We start from the raw sequence: 18,090 nt of genomic DNA, 5'->3' as shown, positions 1-18,090 counted from the left end.
TCGTTGTCCAGTTTAAAATACATAAAGATGCAAAACTGCTTCAGCAGCAAAAGGTTCTGGGATACTTGAGAGGAATATAAAAATAAATTTACATGAGTTAATTTTAATATTAAGGCTAATTATTAATAATAAATAATAAACACAAATTAGGCCAAATAAAGCTTAATAACATATCCAAATATGAAACCTATCTGTTATGTTCTGGCTGTGGAAACAAAGTGTAACTGTTATATCTCATTGAGGGTTCCTGCTCTAGCCGGGGTTTAAAATGTTGTTTTATATCCTTTTCATTCTCTGTTGAGCCATTTATTTCTGTTAATGTTACAATCATCTGGTGTATTTTCTTTGCTGTGTTATGTTCCATGTGTTTTGTGGGAGGTCCCCCAAGAGGTGGGGCCACCTGCCAATCACCACCAGAAACAGCTGGTTCTGGTTATCGCAGCATAATTATATTAAACTAATAATTAGAACACGACTTATCAGTGCGTCTATACTATATTCTTGTCTAGTTGATGCTTTTAAATAATTATATGTGAAAAATTATTGCTGTTTCTCTATATATGAATAAATCTATGCAAAATGTATCTTAATTTTTCTCTATACGTCATTTTAATTTTCTATTTAAATAGGTTAACATATTCAGATATGTTGGAGGGCGGCAAAATGAAGCACCGCTCCGCCCCGCATGAACTTGAGCTACACCACTGCCCCTGTTATAAATCTAGAAGGTCACCCACAGTTCCCGGCGGTTCATTGTGAATGCACTCTGGAGTTAGTGAGTTTACTTGCGTTTTGCTGTGCTTAGTACTTTTTTTGATATTATTGGATTTTTTTCGACCTTCTGCTTTGTTCTTTTGACCTCTCTTTGGATTCTGTATTGGGACTTTGTAATTGCTTTCAACAGGCAGTGTATGCTTTTTGTGCTCTTTGGAGATTCATAGTATTACAGAGCAGTTTTTGTGAAGAAAAAAACTACGAGGCCCTTTTTATGTACAACTGAGGTTTTTGATGGTATTTTTCCCTGCTAGTGGGCACATTTGGAAGTGTTTTAGGACTGCCAGTCATGACAGTAACAAACCCACGGTGTTACAACCTAAGTGATAATCACTGAAGGAAACTCTGCAACGTAAGTCCAAAGTATCCAAACCCCCATTAACATCAAGCACCATTTCACTACAGCAGAGAAAGTGGGTGCACCTCGTGGTACCACCAATATAGTAACGCAAGCAGCATTTCCTAATGCTACATCCACACTACTATATTTTAGTTTAAAATCACCCTTGCTAACGTGGTGTTTTGTAACTGCCAAAAGAGGACACTTTGAAAATGCTCTCCACAGTCAAATAGTCTTGAAAACCCCGGCTTAACACTGCAGTGTAGATGTGTGAAAACAAAGAACTTTGGGGGAAAAAAAAAAAACCACTCTAATTGCACTCTGATTGGTTTGTGCTCATCACATGGCCCTTCCTTAATGTGGATCCTGCTCATGTCATTTTCACTACTGCTTTGCTTGCCTTATAGTTGTACAATACTCTCTATAACAATTCCACCATCATTGTCAGCCAAACAAAAAAAAAAAAAAAAAAGTTTTTTTCTCCTCTTTCTTCATTTTTACCTTTGCTGTTCTCTGTGTGTAAAGGTAAGCTGCAAATGAACGTCTAGCGTGAAGGACACCTCTTTGCGTTTTATGCCCATCATAGGTGAATGGCTACATCATATGCGTTTTTGATCTTTTAGTAAGGGTGGACATATACTTTTGTAAAAGATGTGAGTAAACTAGTGTGGAGGGAGATTGGTTTTGTTTAAAAACAGTATTATTAAATGAAACAGTAGTAGTGTAAATATAGCTTAGATGTATTGGAACTGAAAAGCCAAAATCAACCTAAATCACCTAAAAAATAAAGGAAATCCTAATGCAGGAAAAGTGCACCAAAACGGCAGGGATTTGTATCGAACAGTCAGTATAGGACATCTCCGTCTGTGTTTGTCCCACACTGCTTTTATTTCTAATACAAGTAAACCAAAGGTAACACTTTGAACTCACAGACTCCACCATATTGGGGACACACACTAAATTAAAAGTAAAATTAAGAAACACTGTTTAAAAGTAATATTTTAAACATATAAAATTATGAGATTTAACTGAATTGAATACCTTAAGAATTTATAATACTCATGATTTAATAATAGGGGTGGAGCAGGAGAGAGCTATAAAAGAAAACAAACTCAGGTTCATGGACACAATACAGTGAGACAATTCAGACATTCAGCTATACAGTGCCCTCCCATCATGTTTGGGTGAAAGACACATTTTTCCTTGAGTTAAAATTACAAATCAGACAATTCAGACTTGATTAAAGTGCACACTGGAGACTTTCATTTAAGGGGATTTACATACATTTCTGTCTCACCATGAGGAAATGACAACATTTTTTCTACATGCACCCCCCACCCCCCATTTTAAGACACCATAACGTTAGGGACACAGCAATGGCAGGTGTATTAAAGCTGTCACATTTATTACTTTGTCGCATATCCTTTGTAAGGAACAGCTGCTTCAAGTCTGCGATTTGTAGACACCACCAGGTGCTGAGGGTCTCCTCTGGTGATGCTCTGCCAAGCCTCTAATGCAGCCATTCTTAGCTCCTGCTAATTCTGGGGGCTTCTCCCCCAAAGTTTTCAATTCAGCATATGAAAGGCCTGCTCAATTGGATTTAAATCAGGTGACTGGTTTGGCTATTCAAGAACTTTCCATTTTTAAGCTTTGAAAAACTCCTGTGTTGCCTTAGCTTGTGTTGGTATCCTTAGCTTGTTGTAGGATGAAGCACCGTTCAGTGAGTTTGGAGGCATTTACTGCCAACAACAGTACCATCATCAATATAGACAAGTGTGCCGATACCTGTGGCAGCAATACATGCCCAGGCCATAACACCCCCACCACATTTAACAGACGAGGTGGTTTTGCTTTGGATCTCGGGCAGTTCCTTTTTGTCTCCACACTTTGCTCTCACCATCATTCTGTTACAGGTTCATCTTTGTCTCATCTGTCCATAAGACTTTTTTCCAGAATTCTGCAGGCTTTTTCACAAACTGTAATCTGGCCAACCTTTTTGTGTGGCTAACTAGTTGTTTGCATCTTGCAGTGTGGCCTCTGGATTTCTGTTCATGAAGGCTTCTGCAGATAGTTGTCTCTGACACACACACACACACACACAAACACACACAAACACACATCTACCTCCTGAAGACTGTTTCTGGTCTGTCACACAAGCGTTTGGGGATTTTTCTTTACCACAGTGAGGATTCTTCTCTCATCAGCACTGGAGGTCTTCCTTGGCTTACCAGTCCCTTTGTGATTATTAAGTGTGTTCTTTCTTCTTCATGAGATTTCAGACAGTCGATTTACATAATCCTAAAGTTCTATTGATAACTCTGATGGTTTTATTCTTGTTTTGCAGCCTCATAAAGGCTTCTTTGTCTTTCATTCTCTTGTCCTCCTGTTGAACAACAGCAACTACAGACACCAAAGGAAAGAAGCAAGCTGAGGTGTCTTATGAAGCAATGAAACGCACATGAGGAATCACAAACACCGGTGACAACAATTGTCCCGAACAGTACAGGGGGGGGACACGTGTAGAAAAAGTGTTGTCACATATACTTGGTGTGAGTGAAATGTATGCCAATACCCTTATATGAAAGTCTGCAATGTGCACTTTAATCAAGTCTGAATTGTTTGATTTGTAATTTTAAACTGTGGAACGGAAGGTTAAATTAAGGAAAAGCATGTCTTTGTCCCAGACATTATGGAGGGCACTGTAAGTTACATTTAATGATGAAAGAGACTGACCGCCAATAAGATTTATTGACTATAAATGTTAATAGAAATCAAACGTGTTTTCAGAACTGATTGCTTAGCTCTATATGAGAATCTTTTTATGTAAAATTTTATCATATCATAACAAATCTATGATGTTGAAAAATGACAAAGAAACAATAAAGCATACTTTTTCACACTTATTTTATATTCAACTTCACTCATTTGCTGGCAGATTACTCTGCAAAATATCAATTCACTTAATGCTATTTTCAGTGACCACAGCAGATTTCAAGTTAATAACATGGAGCCCAAGTTCCGCTCTCGGTTTAACCACCAGAAGCACTGCCAATCATCATTGGCCTCTAGAATCAGGCTAATCCCCCCTCTGGAGTGCAAAGTTAAAAAAAAAAAAAAAGATAAACCCTAGTTAAATGGAGGTGAGTTTGACTAATTACTTGTGTGATTCTGGCTAAGCACTGTTTTTAAGCTTTGAATGGCTACATGGGAAGCTTCCATCTTGTGGAGTGACTGGTGCTGGCTGTTTTACTGTACAACTTTTACTGTACAACGGGTGGAGTGGTGGCTCTAAGGCTAAGGAGCTGTGCTGGTATCCCGAAGGTTGCCAGTTCGAATTCCCGTCACTGCCAAAAGGCCACTGCTCTGCTGGGCCCTTGAGCAAGGCCCTTAACCTGTAATTGCTCCAGGGGCGCTGTACAATGGCTGACCCTGCGCTCTGACCCCAAGGGGTATGCGAAAACTACCAAATTCCTAATACAAGAAATTGTATAAGGCGAAATAAAGAACAAAAAAAAACCAAAAAAACTTTGAACTGCAGAGTCAGAGATCCACTTCAGCAATCACATTTTTTCACAATAACATAATGTGCCAGAACAGACTGAAAGCAACTGGTACCAAGACTTCAAATTCAGCTTGAAATACAGCAAAAGTGCAGTGAACGTGGATAACAATCGAGATGTTCTACTCTTTAAGTCCAAGAAATGATTTTCGATACAGGGAATGAGTTATAGCCTCAAATTTTAAAGTCTATGCCATATATTTTTCTGCAGAGGCCAATATTTGCATGCAGCGTATACCGTCAGAGTTACAAAGTAAACATTTATTTTCCTTCAGATTAATTGCAGCTGGATGTAAAAGTATTTGTGAAGCGTCTCTCAGCCTGCTACTGCCTGACACTGTAGCCTCAAACTATAAAGAATTATTTCAAACATGCGTGCCTTCTGTAAAGAGCCAGACTGCCTTCTACATTACAGATCAGGCTTATGGACGAGTCCAAAGGCACAATTATGATGTTAACATGACCTGTACATGCGGCCCTTCAACTGAGGCCTCCTACTTTTGACACACTACATGGCTTAGGATAATGTCTTTTATTTCAGCAGTATTATCTGGTCATATTAGTTAAAACACAGAACTACAATAAGCGTAATTACAAAGATTCTTCAAAGAGTTTCCAGGATTTTTGCTGCAAGCCATATTTGCATGGTAGCCTGCTGAGACTTTGTAATGTTATAATCCTAATTATGGCGGATTGATACTACATTATCTGTGTGTAAGCTGCAATCAAAATATGCGAAGAATATCACATGTGCCATCATGCAATGTCTATCTTTTGCTATTTTAAAAGTTTACAACCAGATCACACTCAACTGCAATTATCCAGGGACACAGTTGAGATGTCAAAGCCTTTACTGGCTCCTGTACCAGTCTCTGATATGCAATATGTGGGGATTTCAGGGACATCAACCACAGTTGGCAAAATACACGGCCAGAATGAAGGAGCAAGAGCTCAGTGCTTGAGTGGGTATGCCATAGGGCACAATTCCTCATTCTTTCTTTTACTCTTTACCATAAGAAACAGCAGCCCGTTATTAGCAGCCATTGCCAGGAGGAGAAATCCCCATTATAACCTTTTATTTTCTAATGTCCTATGAAACCCTACTCCACAAAGAAATGTAATCCATAAAGAATTCAAAAAGAAACATAAATTAGTATCCAATTAAATGACTGGCAGCCCTAAATGGCTACTGCCACTTTCACATTCAGAATAGGATTGTTTTGGATGGATTTGTTTCCTGCTGAAACATCTTCTACATTTCAAACCTGGTGATTAAGATGTGAGACTTCATAAATCACTGTACAAGCCCTGTGTGCCTCTCACCAAACTTGCCAACACTCAGGTGCAGAAATAAAGAAACACTAGAACCTTCTAATTTGTGAATGATCCAAATAGTTTTTTTTGGATTCGACATATTTTATTAATCCCTGAGGGGAAATTGCCTTTTCACATGACCTTTGGTGGTCAGAGTGCAAGGTCAGACATTATACAGTGTACCCTGGAGCAATTTTCAGGTTATAAATGAAAAATAAATGAAATGTCAATTTGTTATTAATGGCCATCTGACTTTGTAACTCAAAAACACAAAGCTACTGCCAAGAATGGCACACTACATAAACTAGATTATGAATACATCTTAGCATTTACACCTGGCTTCACCTGCTGCTATTTAGTAGCCTGCAAATGGCGTAAACAATACCCTTAAGAACCAACTTGCCCTCAACACTGGTTTTCTTTACCTGTAAAAGATGCTGCTGTAGCACTGGGGCGTCGAACTCAAATGATGGAGGGTCGCATGTGCCACAGGTTTTCATTCCAGCCAATTTCTTAATTTGTGACCATTTGACTTTTATAAAAGCAGCTAAACAATAATAAAATTTAAAGTGACCCAACAGATGTCCAGTTAACTTGACAGCTGTTGCACCTAATTATATTTGATCACTAAAATAATAATAAGAAAAAAGTGAAGGGTCTGAGAAATATTCATCTGCTGTGGTCCAAAAAACATTTTGATGTCTCTAAGAAAAACAAATAACAGCTTTATAAAAATTCTGACTAACAGAATGAGAGCACTCTAACAAACCACAGAATTCAAGAACATGTTTTATTAACAATAAGAATTAGCTTCTAATTTAATGGATAAGTTCTGCATTTTTCAAGTTGAAGTTATTGGCTCACAATCATCGTATCCATTAATTTGCCAATGGGTAACTGTAGTTTTGAGCAAAACATCGGTTTTTAAATAAATTTTAAAAAATGTCCAGTAGTCCCATTTAGTGTGTACTCTTTGTTGCTGCTTGAAGTGGGACTTTTATCTCAAAGATCATCCAAGTTTGAACATTAGAACACTCTAGATGAGAACAGGCCATTCAGCCCAACAAAGCTCGCCAGTCCTACCCATTTATTTCTTCCAAAAAACATCAAGTTGAGTTTTGAAAGTCCCTATAAAGTCTTACTGTCTACCACACTACTTGGTAGCTTATTCCAAGTGTCTTATCGTTCTTTGTGTAAAGAAAAACTTCCTAATTTTTGTGCAAAATTTACCCTTAACAAATTTTCAACTGTGTCCCCCTGTTCTTGATGAACTCATTTTAAAATAACAGTCTCGACCCACTGCACTAATTCCCTTCATAATTTTAAACATTTCAATCATGTCACCTCTTAATCTTCTTTTGCTTAAACTGTATAGGCTCGGCTCTTTTAATCTTTCCTCATAATTCATCCCCTATAGCCCTGGAATCAGCATAGTTGCTCTTGTCTGGACCTTCTCTAGTGCTGCTATGTCCTTTTTGTAGCCTGAAGACCAAAACTGCACACAGTACTCAAGATGAGGTGTGACAAGTGCATTATTAAGGTTGAGCAGAACCTCCTTGGACTTGTACTCCACACACCATGCTGACAAAGAACCATTTCATGTAACTCCCACAATTTACAATGGTGCTTCTACCATGCAATTTAGAATAAATTTATATTATAATGAAATAAAGTTTTAACACGGTATGTTCTTTTTGTCCTCAAAATGTTCCGTCTGTGTCAGGGTGACAGGGACAACCTTCTAACCTAAACATAGTGAAGTTCCTTATTCACTTTGCACATCAATCAAAAACCAAACATGAACTAAACCAGATTTGATCCTCATTATATATTGCACACAAGCCTCTAATTGTAATTCTGTTGGTTTGGACAGGTGCAGAGGAGAGATGCTGGGTATATTGGGAGAAGGATGCTAAGGATAGAGCTGCCAGGGAAGAGAAAAAGAGGAAGGTCTAAGAGAAGGTTTATGGATGTGGTGAGAGAGGACATGCAGGTGATGGGTGAAGCAAAACAAGATGCAGAGGACAGAAAGATATGGAAGAAGATGATCTGCTGTGAAAACCCCTAATGGGAGCAGCCGAAAGAAGAAGAAGAATCGTGTAAGTTGACATGGTCCAGCGACAAGTTCAGCACCTGCAATCAGCAAAAGTCTGCCATACCCCATAACTAGAAGTCACATAATGTGACATCGGCTTAAGAGGAAGACCCAAACTGCAAAATCCTTCCCACAAATCACAGAGCTACGAATATGAAATAAATTTTGAAAAATATTTAATAAACATCAAGAAACAAATAAATTCTACCATTATGTCAATATGCCTCATTGCACAGACATGAATAACCCATCTGCTGATATTATAAAGACCAAAAAGAAACCTTTGTTAAGGTCTTGTTACATAAGAATAAATGAGTAACAGATGCATTTTTTCAGTAGCTAAAGTGTTACTGAAATTTATATCACTAAACTAATCTGTAATTGAAGTCGCTCAGAAAGTTTCCCAGTTTTGCTATTCAGCCAATTCTTTTTAAAAGTGAGACTTTGAAATTTCAAAACTTTGTACAGCATTCTCTACTGGAGATATCTCCATGAAAACTGAACTGTCCTGACAAATTTCCTTAGAAAACAGGGGTGCCAAATTTCAACAAAACCAGTCCACCAAGGGCCGAGTCGTTTTATGCAGACAGACAAATATGGTAACTGCAATCTGTGCTATTTGCAACTAAAAACCAATAAGCAAATAAGGTAAGGTATAGAATTATTACATTCCTGAACCTGAAAGGGCAGACAGTCCAAACAAGGCTGAATTTCTGGCACAAGGTCAGTGGAGCAACTAAAATTAAAACACAAAAACAAACAAATGATAAGATCCTGAAAACCAGACAAAACAATGGCATTAATTTTAGCATTAAAAACCTATCCAGGTAAACAGGCAACATGGCGAAATGACAAATCAAGGAGCTAAGGCACACGGGGTGTGTGTGTGTGTGGGGGGGGGGGGTCTGTGATATTCGTCTCTGGTGGCTGTAGCCTTAATGGCCTCAGCACCTGAAAGCATTTATTGCAAACAAAATTTCCACCCTGCTGGCCCTGAAGTAAACTGAAAGTACTTAACATGTAAAATGAAAATGGATGGGAAGGAAGATGAACAATCAAAAAGGTGGACCCATGGGTGAAACAAAAACACAATCCTATTATGATCAATACAAACCTTCAGCCACTAAACATTATTCAGTTGTCCTTCAATTTATAAGAGTTATCCCACTTACTAAAGACAAAGCTAGCCATGGTGGACAACAGTTAAAAAAATGCTTCTAATGACAGAGTATCCTGTGTCCCTCACTTACCTTTGGTTTGGCCCGAGGTTTAAGCTGTTCTAACTTCTTGGCAGCAGCTTCAATGGATGCTGCTGCCCCCAAAAGCTCAGTTTCTGCAATGACTGTTGGATCCTCAGGATCAACCCACTCGTTACCTTAAGGGACATTAAGAAATACAACAGAAGGTTTAGCATTAGACATTCAAGACTTCTTGTTAACATTTCAAAGGCAGAAGAAACAGACTATGTATTTAATACTTACTTTCTCTTGTACTGAAACCCTCTGTATTCGTGTTTATGTTTCATGCAGTTATAATTGTCAGTTTTCAAGTTCTTGTGAATGGAGAGCAAGTGATAAGACGACCTCACTAGGACATTTTGCAAACACAGGAACAAAACAGGCATTCTTCAGATTTCTTTTCATGACCAACAGCAGTCTTACGGACGGCACTTTCTGTTAGAGTGGCATGCTGTGCTGATGCACAATTCTTAAAGAAGGAAGGCTTAAAGCCAATTTTTAAAATTCATTCTTGTGCAAGGCCTACAAATATACATAGCCTAGCATAGCATAATACGAAACTTTAAAAAAGTTTAATGTCACAGAGAGATGCCAATCCATCTTAAAATAATTGACAACATCTTTAAACGGGATGTTAGCAAGCCCAGGATATCAGCCAAACATTTTCACAGCACACACCACAGACCATGCTGCGTTTTACAAGTTAGTACTCAGTGCTATTACCATATGATTTTTCTTTGTAGACGAAAATGAGAAAATAAAAAAATGTTCTCATATACAAATTGCATGGCGCTGCACCAAGCAAATAATGCATCCATTATGCAAAAATAAAATCTGCTATTTTCCATGACTGATTTTCAAACCACAAAAGAACATGCCAGAGAGAGAGAAAGAAAGAAAGAAAGAAAGAAAGAAAGAAAGAAAGAAAGAAAGAAAGAAAGAGAACAGAGATACATGGGCTGGAGACAGGAGAAGAAGCCAAAGTGGAGAAGGGTCTCATAACTACAGAATATGAGGCAGCGGAGGGCACTGGTAGGGATTGACCAGCTAAGTAAAGGACAGAAGTGGGACTACCATGGTGCCTCCTTCTGTCCTCCTGACAGCAGTAGAGTGTCCTGGGGAGCAACACTAAAAATAAGTAGTCTAGGGGGTTGAGTATCGAGCAAAGAAAAGTTAAAGGCATGGGTTTTTTAAAATGCAGGCAGAATTCAGAGGTGCTATGGAACTAGTGGCCAGGAAAGAGCCCTACAGGATAATGGACTTGTGCTTTATAAGGCATCCCCTAAAAGAGAAATACATTCTACTGGACCATTAAACAGGATAAGTAGCCATCTTCACCATAGAGTTACACATGTAGGCTACATCAGGAGTTAATTGGCAAGTCAAGGGTGCAAGTGAACAAACCTGAGGTCAAATGTGAGCCTTGTGGTTACTGGATTATACTTCCTGCCTAAAATAATAATTTGGGGTACTTAATGATGACATCTAACATACAGTATCTATTATACTTCAATTGTTCTAGTGCTGTTCGCATCTATGGGTGTGGCTTCCAGGGGACCCTCTGCAATAGGCAATGCATGGAAACAGACCTCTCTAGCAATATTTCAACTAGAATTCTGTAATTCAAAATAATCATTCTTCATCAACTTGTGCATGATACTCTGCAATTCATCTAAAAATTGTACACTAGAAAAACCTTTTCATATTCACATAATCTAAAACTATATCAGGGATATAACACTAATTGTGAATGATGTCAGGTAGTAGTGGTGTCGTTAGGAGAGAGTGAACCCCTGATATTTAAGCGAACCCCAATCCAAACTCGCTCTTCAAATTTACATTCATGAACGACTCTTGTGAAAACCCAGAGAGAACCAAAGCTATCTCTTCAATATGCTGAATGACTTGCATGACCATCATAAGGGGGGCTAAGCCCATTATATCTGCTAAAGCTTAAGACAAACCTGTCAGGTAGTTCCTAGTAGCTGCACTAGGGTATATGTCTTGGGACTGTACACAATTTATATTCTTTTTGCCAAACATATTTTCTTATTCATCAGACAGCATAGGATTTATGATCTTCGCAAACCCTCTTATAGAAGTGTCTGTAGTTGTTTTAGACAGGGTTAAGATGTCTAGTAATTTTCCTACACTAAATTATGAGCATGCTGAGTAACTTTCCTCAACTGGAAGAATACATAATTCAATGGCAAAATGATATCTTATGGTATCCATATTACTAACCGAGAATGGTAAACCGGATGGCATGGACGCAGGTACACGGCGATGGGACCATGAGACATACTGCGCAGGCGCGTACAGCGCACGTCTCATAAACCACAAGCGAAGTCGTATCCACCGCGCACGAAGGAGTCACGGCCCAAAAACGAAAGAGCTCAACTGACGTGAATGAGAAATGAAGCAACAACGCGCCCATAGCTAACGACTAACGACACAGCCACACAAAAAAGAGGATTCTGCGCTGCAGCCCAGATTCAAACGGAAGAGGCTACGGAGGCCCCACAGGTCCACAAAGATAGTACGGAAGGCGCGGGAAAGTACGAAAGGCAAAGGCGCCTACACAGCATAGTGAAACCTGACATAGTATGGAAGGCGCAGGCATCACCGCCATATTGTGAGTGGCACTACTGCGGAGTGAAGTCGCAGGCGTCACCGCCATATTGTGAGTGGCACTACTGCGGAGTGAAGTTAGGAATAATGTGCTGCTTGGGATTGTACAAACCGCTGAACGCTTTACACCAAATTCAAACACAATACAGCTCAACAATACAAACACGAGCCCACCTGGATAAGATCAATGAACGCAGGCGCCTACAATGCGCGTCTGAAACTGCGGAAGCAAAGCAGGCACGGGTTCAAAATGAACGCGGAAGCAAAGCAGGCACAGGTTCAAAACGAACCAGCTCGACTGACGGATATACAAACACGAGCCCGGCTGGAGAAAATCATTGAACGCAGGCGCCTACAATGCGTGTCTGAAATGCCGCGGGCAAGGCTCCAAAACGAACGAGCACGACTAATGTATTTCAAGATACCCAACGCCAGGGGTAGGCGAGCGAAGCAAGCAGGGGGCGGAGCCCCCTTGTGTTATACCTAAATGATACGCAAAACTAGGAAAGCAAATCAAATTTTCTTTGCATGGAAATGGGCAGAGCTCCTTTATAAGCTTAATTTAGCAAGAATTCATTAATGCTATTGTAAAAAATGTCTTCTGGGATGCAAAATCTCTTGTAAATTTCAATTGTTTTAATTCATATGAGGATGCATAACACAATAGGCTTATTTTTTATTACTAATTGGCAAATTTTTTGTGTGGTTTAAGATAACAAATCTTAACTCTTTCTGGAACATAAGGGATTGACTGTATTTCTTAGTGCAATGACATTGCCAATTCCTTATTCAAATCTGACTTCAATTGTTATACTATAATAATGATTTTGTAATGTATAATTCTGGAAATACATAAATGTACAAAAAGAAAAACAAGGAGGACATGCTAGTTCCCTTCTGGTTAGCACTTTCTACTATATCACCCGAGTACCAGCCGACTGTTGTACCCAAACTGTTAAGTGCTGTTATGGCCCGGTGAGACTTTACTGCTTTGTAAACCAAGGCCTTTTTTCATTTTGGAGCAGTCCTGCCCTAATTACCCACCTATTGAGTTGCCCACTGTGATTAATTCACCTGAGTTGTGGGTGGCGTGTAAGTTATAAAAAGAAGCTTGTTTGGGTTTTAGGGCAGAGAGTGAAAGGAGGAGGATTTGTGTTAAACTGAGCAAGGTATGGAGAGTTAGAGTTGGATGGTTTGGCTTTGGGTTTTTTTTTTTTGCTTGTTAAAAGAAATGCAGTTGTTTTAAGCTAGCCATCTGGGTGGTAATTGTGGAAGGTGTTTAGCTGTGTAAATTCTGATTAGCTAAACAGCTAAGTAAGTGTCGTCCTCCTACCTTGCTTCTGTTTTTTGTGCAACTGTCTCCATATTTTGTTAGTTTTTGATAATAAATGGAGTCTATTTTTTAGATGGTTTAGTTTTTTGTTTCCCTCCCTCTCTTACAGTTGTGCTTGAAAGTTTGTGAACCCTTTAGAATTTTCTATATTTCTGCATAAATATGACCTAAAACATCATCAGATTTTCACTCAAGTCCTAAAAGTAGAGTAGCCACTCACAAATATGTAATATTCGATCGTTTTCCTCAATAAATAAATGACCAAGTATAATATTTTTGTCTCATTCGTTTAACTGGTTTTTCTTTATCTACTTTTAGGACTTGAGTGAAAATCTGATGATGTTTTAGGTCATATTTATGCAGAAATATAGAAAATTCTAAAGGGTTTACAAACTTTCAAGCACAACTGTATCTGTGTGTGGCAAACTTATGTACCCCTGGGCCTTTAGTAGGCCATAGCAGTCTCCTGCACCAAATCTGTGAAGCACGTGTAGTTAAAGAAACGCAAATGTCTATTTTGCAGAAAACTATTTGGCTACAGTGGATATCCATTAGATAAACTGACTACTAATCTGAACTTGATAAATATACTATAAAAAGAGGGTCTATAATTTAATTATTACTAGAACTTATAGGTAAATATAAGTGTATGGTTCTCAGTCGATTCAAAATTACTAAAGAAACTCTATTGTTTGGATTAGGTCTATTTGTGTACTTCTGCACCTTAATCTAATATTGTCAGACGTGCTTAATCTAATTAAGGTCTGGGTGGCTCAGAGCTTCTCTCTGCAGCATCAGTCAGAGCTTTGCACAGGGCCCACTGCACAAACACACACTCAGTCTACTTGAAAGCACAGATTAACCTAACACATACATATCTGGGGCTGTGAGAGGAAAGCCATGCTGGATCTGTGAGGAAGCAGCTCTAACCATGGTGCCACTGTCAATCAAATAAAAAAATAAATATGCATACAAAGCACAAAAACATGCTACGCAAACTTGTTTACTTATTTATCTGGTGATAATATAGCAAATAACATTGTTTAACACCACACTTTAGATAATACAAGTTCTTTTTTTAACTGTTTTCTTGATGATGGTGATGAGACCTATCAGGCCAGCAGATTCACACTTGTGGAAGTGTCTCTAAAGAGATCTTCTTATCCCATTTGAGAATCTAATGTTTAAACAAAGTCTTTTCAAGACAACAATCAATTTGCTTATTGTGCAAACAGAAGTGTGGAAGATGCTCTGCTTGTTATCTTACATCAAATCTATACCTTTCTTGATCAGCCTGCTTCATATGTCAGAGCACTGTTTTTGGATTTTTCTTCAGCGTGCAATACTATACAGCCTCATATACTGATTGGGAAATTGAACAGTATGAATGTAAACCCATTTATTACACTATGGATTCAGAACTTTCTTTTAAACTGTTCACAGACAGTTAAAGTTCAGAACACTTTTTCAATAGCCATTCATTCAAACACGGAAGTCCGCAGGGGTGTGTCTTATCACCATTACTGTTTACTCTGTACACAAGTGACCTGAGACGGAACAATGAGCACTGCTCCATTATCAAGTATGCAGAGGACACCATGCTCATAGGACGCATATCTGGAGAGGATGAAAGCCACTATCAAAAACAAGTGGACTGTATGGTAAACTGGTGCAATAAAAACTCTCTCACTCTGAATGTAAAAAAGACCAAAGAAATGATATTTGATTTTAAGAGACAGAAATCTGTATGTTCACCTATTGTAGTTCTGGGAGAGGAGGTAGAAATAGTGACTGAATATAAATACTTAGGAACTTACCTAGATAACAATTTTAACTGGAATACAAATACAAAAAAATTATTTTGTAAATGCAACCAACGCTAATTTCTCCTCCATAAACTCAAACTATTTAAAGTAGACAAGGACCTCATGTTGTCCTTCTATCGCAGTATGATCCAATCTGTGATCACTTTCAGTTTCATTGCCTGGTTTAATAGTCTGACAAACCAAAACTCAAAAAAGCTCCAGCAGATTACAAAGTATGCAGCTAAAGTTATTGGAGCTGATGTAGATGATTTGACTAGTGTGTGTCAGAGGGCAATGTTAAAGAAACTGGAAATCATCTCAACTGATGACAGTCATCCATTACATGTAGAACTAAAGTTCAGTAAATTGGGAAGGATAGTCGCTTTGAAAACCCACACAAATCGCTCCAGAAACTCCTTTCTTCCTAGTGCCATACGACTTTTCAATAAGAAATATCGGAGATAATGATTAAGGTTTTGATATATATCCTGTAACCTTTTTTTTTTTTGGTGTAAATAGTATTATCTAACTGCCTTACCTTAACCTTTCTTGTTTCTATTTGTCTGTTTTATTTCATTCTGTCTGTTATTAGATGCAACTGAGAAGGCAAATTTCATGTTTTCTTGTGTAAACATGACTAAATAAAGAAACCTTAAACTCTGAAACAGAATTTCCACTGGATGTCTATTAAAACAGGATGAGCAAATGGCTTAAACACAGAATAGGGCACTTGACAAAATTACTAATACGGCATAGTCCTCACAGGTGGCGCAGTGGTAGTGCTGCTGCTTTGCAGTAAGGAGACTGTGGAAGATTGTGGGTTCACTTCCCGGTTCCTCCCTGTGTGGAAAGCGCTTTGAGTACTGAGAAAAGCGCTATATAAATGTAATGAATTATTATTATTATTATTATTACATTCAATCAAGAGAAGAACTTCTGGTGTGCTTTTGCATTTATTACAATACTAGACATCATCTGCTGATATTAGTCCCAGGGACATTTTACTAAAGCAAATTAATTTATGTATAATGACTCCTTATTTCCAGGCAAATGATACGAATTCTTCTGTGGAAATGTCATATGTACACAAAACAGAATGAACATGGGAAGATTAGCATGTCTTTAATGACCAAGAAATCCTACCAGAGGCTGCGTTTTTCAGAGGCAATTAAGTAAGTCTGGAGTGCCACGGGACACAATAACCATTTTCTACAGGTCTGTTATTCAAAGTGTTTTGACCTTCTCCATCAGAGTTTGGTAGGGCTAAACATAAGGATAGGAAGCAACTAGAGACATTGGTGTGCACTATTTCTAATATCCTTGGTCGCCAACTCACCACTGTAGATTTAATCTACTTATCTAAACTCAAACAGAAAACAGTACTTCTAACACTCTCCTTTAATCTAGTAAATGGCTGTGGTCATTCAATGTCAGGACTGCAGATTTCATATGTATTGATCCAGAACATGTCAACTGTATAACCTTAAATATGACCTTAAGAGCCAGCAAGAATCAATTGTTTGATGTGTCTAATTATGTTTTTTTGGGAGCTCTTGGGAATTATGATGACTTAATGGAAGGACAAAGCCTCATGAAACTTTTGAAGCTTCTTCTTGATTGTGCTGGAAAAAGATCTGAAAATTTGCCTAATACAGTAATCCCTCCTCCATCGCGGGGGTTGCGTTCCAGAGCCACCCACGAAATAAGAAAATCCGCGAAGTAGAAACCATATGTTTATATGGTTATTTTTATATTGTCATGCTTGGGTCACAGATTTGCGCAGAAACACAGGAGGTTGTAGAGAGACAGGAACGTTATTCAAACACTGCAGACAAACATTTGTCTCTTTTTCAAAAGTTTAAACTGTGCTCCATGACAAGACAGAGATGACAGTTCCGTCTCACAATTAAAAGAATGCAAACATATCTTCCTCTTCAAAGGAGTGCGTGTCAGGAGCAGTGACTGTCACAGAGATAGAGAGAAAAGCAAACAAATCAATAGGGCTGTTTGGCTTTTTAAGTATGCGAAGCACCACGGCACAAAGCTGTTGAAGGTGGTAGCTCACACCCCCTCCGTCAGGAGCAGACAGAGAGATTGAAAAACAAACTCTGTCTCTCTCTATCAAAAATCAATACGTGCCCTTCGAGCTTTTAAGTATGCGAAGCACCGTGCAGCATGTCGTTTCAGGAAGCAGCTGCACAAAAGATAGCAACGCGAAGATAATCTTTCAGCATTTTTACACGAGCGTCCGTATCATCTAGGTGTGCGAACAGCCCCCCTGCTCAATCCCCCTACGTCAGGATCAGAGAAAGTCAGCGCAAGAGAAAGAGAAAAGTAAGCTGGGTAGCTTCTCAGCCATCTGCCAATAGCGTCCCTTGTATGAAATCAACTGGGCAAACCAGCTGAGGAAGCATGTACCAGAAATTAAAAGACCCATTGTCAGCAGAAACCCGCGAAGCAGCGAAAAATCCGCGATATATATTTAAATATGCTTACATATAAAATCCGCGATGGAGTGAAGCCGCGAAAGGCGAAGCGCGATATAGCGAGGGATTACTGTAGTGACATCTGGTGAGTTACAGAAATCGTAGCAGCTATGAGCTTGATACAGTCCAAGTACCCCTCACCCTCGTTGATCGCATAGTTACAATCGGACATTAACGCACTAAAAACCTAAGAACACTCAGTGTGTTCATTTTGATCTTATGATAATCATACTGTCATTAGTGTTAAAGATGTAATTTGTTGACATTATGAATATTGTAGCACCACACCAATGCTCACCTGCAGTGAGTGACAATGGACTCTCACTCTTTACATTGCTCTTTTGGCAGCTCACTATCGTTACAAGGCCTGCTTACTGCACCAAGACTGTGGCAGGCCTGCATTTTTTTCTAGACTCCCCTAAAAATGGCACTAAAACTTCTCATTTATATGACGGAATGGCAAAGAGTAGTGTTAGCTACTCATGCCCAGGCGGACGTAACTTTTCAGCACCATT

General features: G+C 38.8%; 1 protein-coding gene across 2 annotated transcripts in view; it reads right to left on the bottom strand.

Moving 5' to 3' along the window:
• Positions 1-18,090, bottom strand: part of tln2b (talin 2b) — a 316,938-nt gene that overhangs the window by 35,148 nt on the left and 263,700 nt on the right. For both annotated transcript variants that reach the window (XM_028823593.2, XM_051920301.1), the window contains one exon: positions 9,333-9,457. In XM_028823593.2, the coding sequence (XP_028679426.2) occupies positions 9,333-9,457 (125 nt within the window). The remainder of the gene's footprint in view (positions 1-9,332; positions 9,458-18,090) is intronic.

The sequence above is a fragment of the Erpetoichthys calabaricus genome, chromosome 17 (genome assembly GCF_900747795.2).
Source record: "Erpetoichthys calabaricus chromosome 17, fErpCal1.3, whole genome shotgun sequence".
In the NCBI taxonomy this organism is placed as follows: domain Eukaryota; kingdom Metazoa; phylum Chordata; class Cladistia; order Polypteriformes; family Polypteridae; genus Erpetoichthys; species Erpetoichthys calabaricus.
Note: the sequence above shows the minus strand (reverse complement) of the source record. Positions and strands in the feature narration are given on the sequence as shown.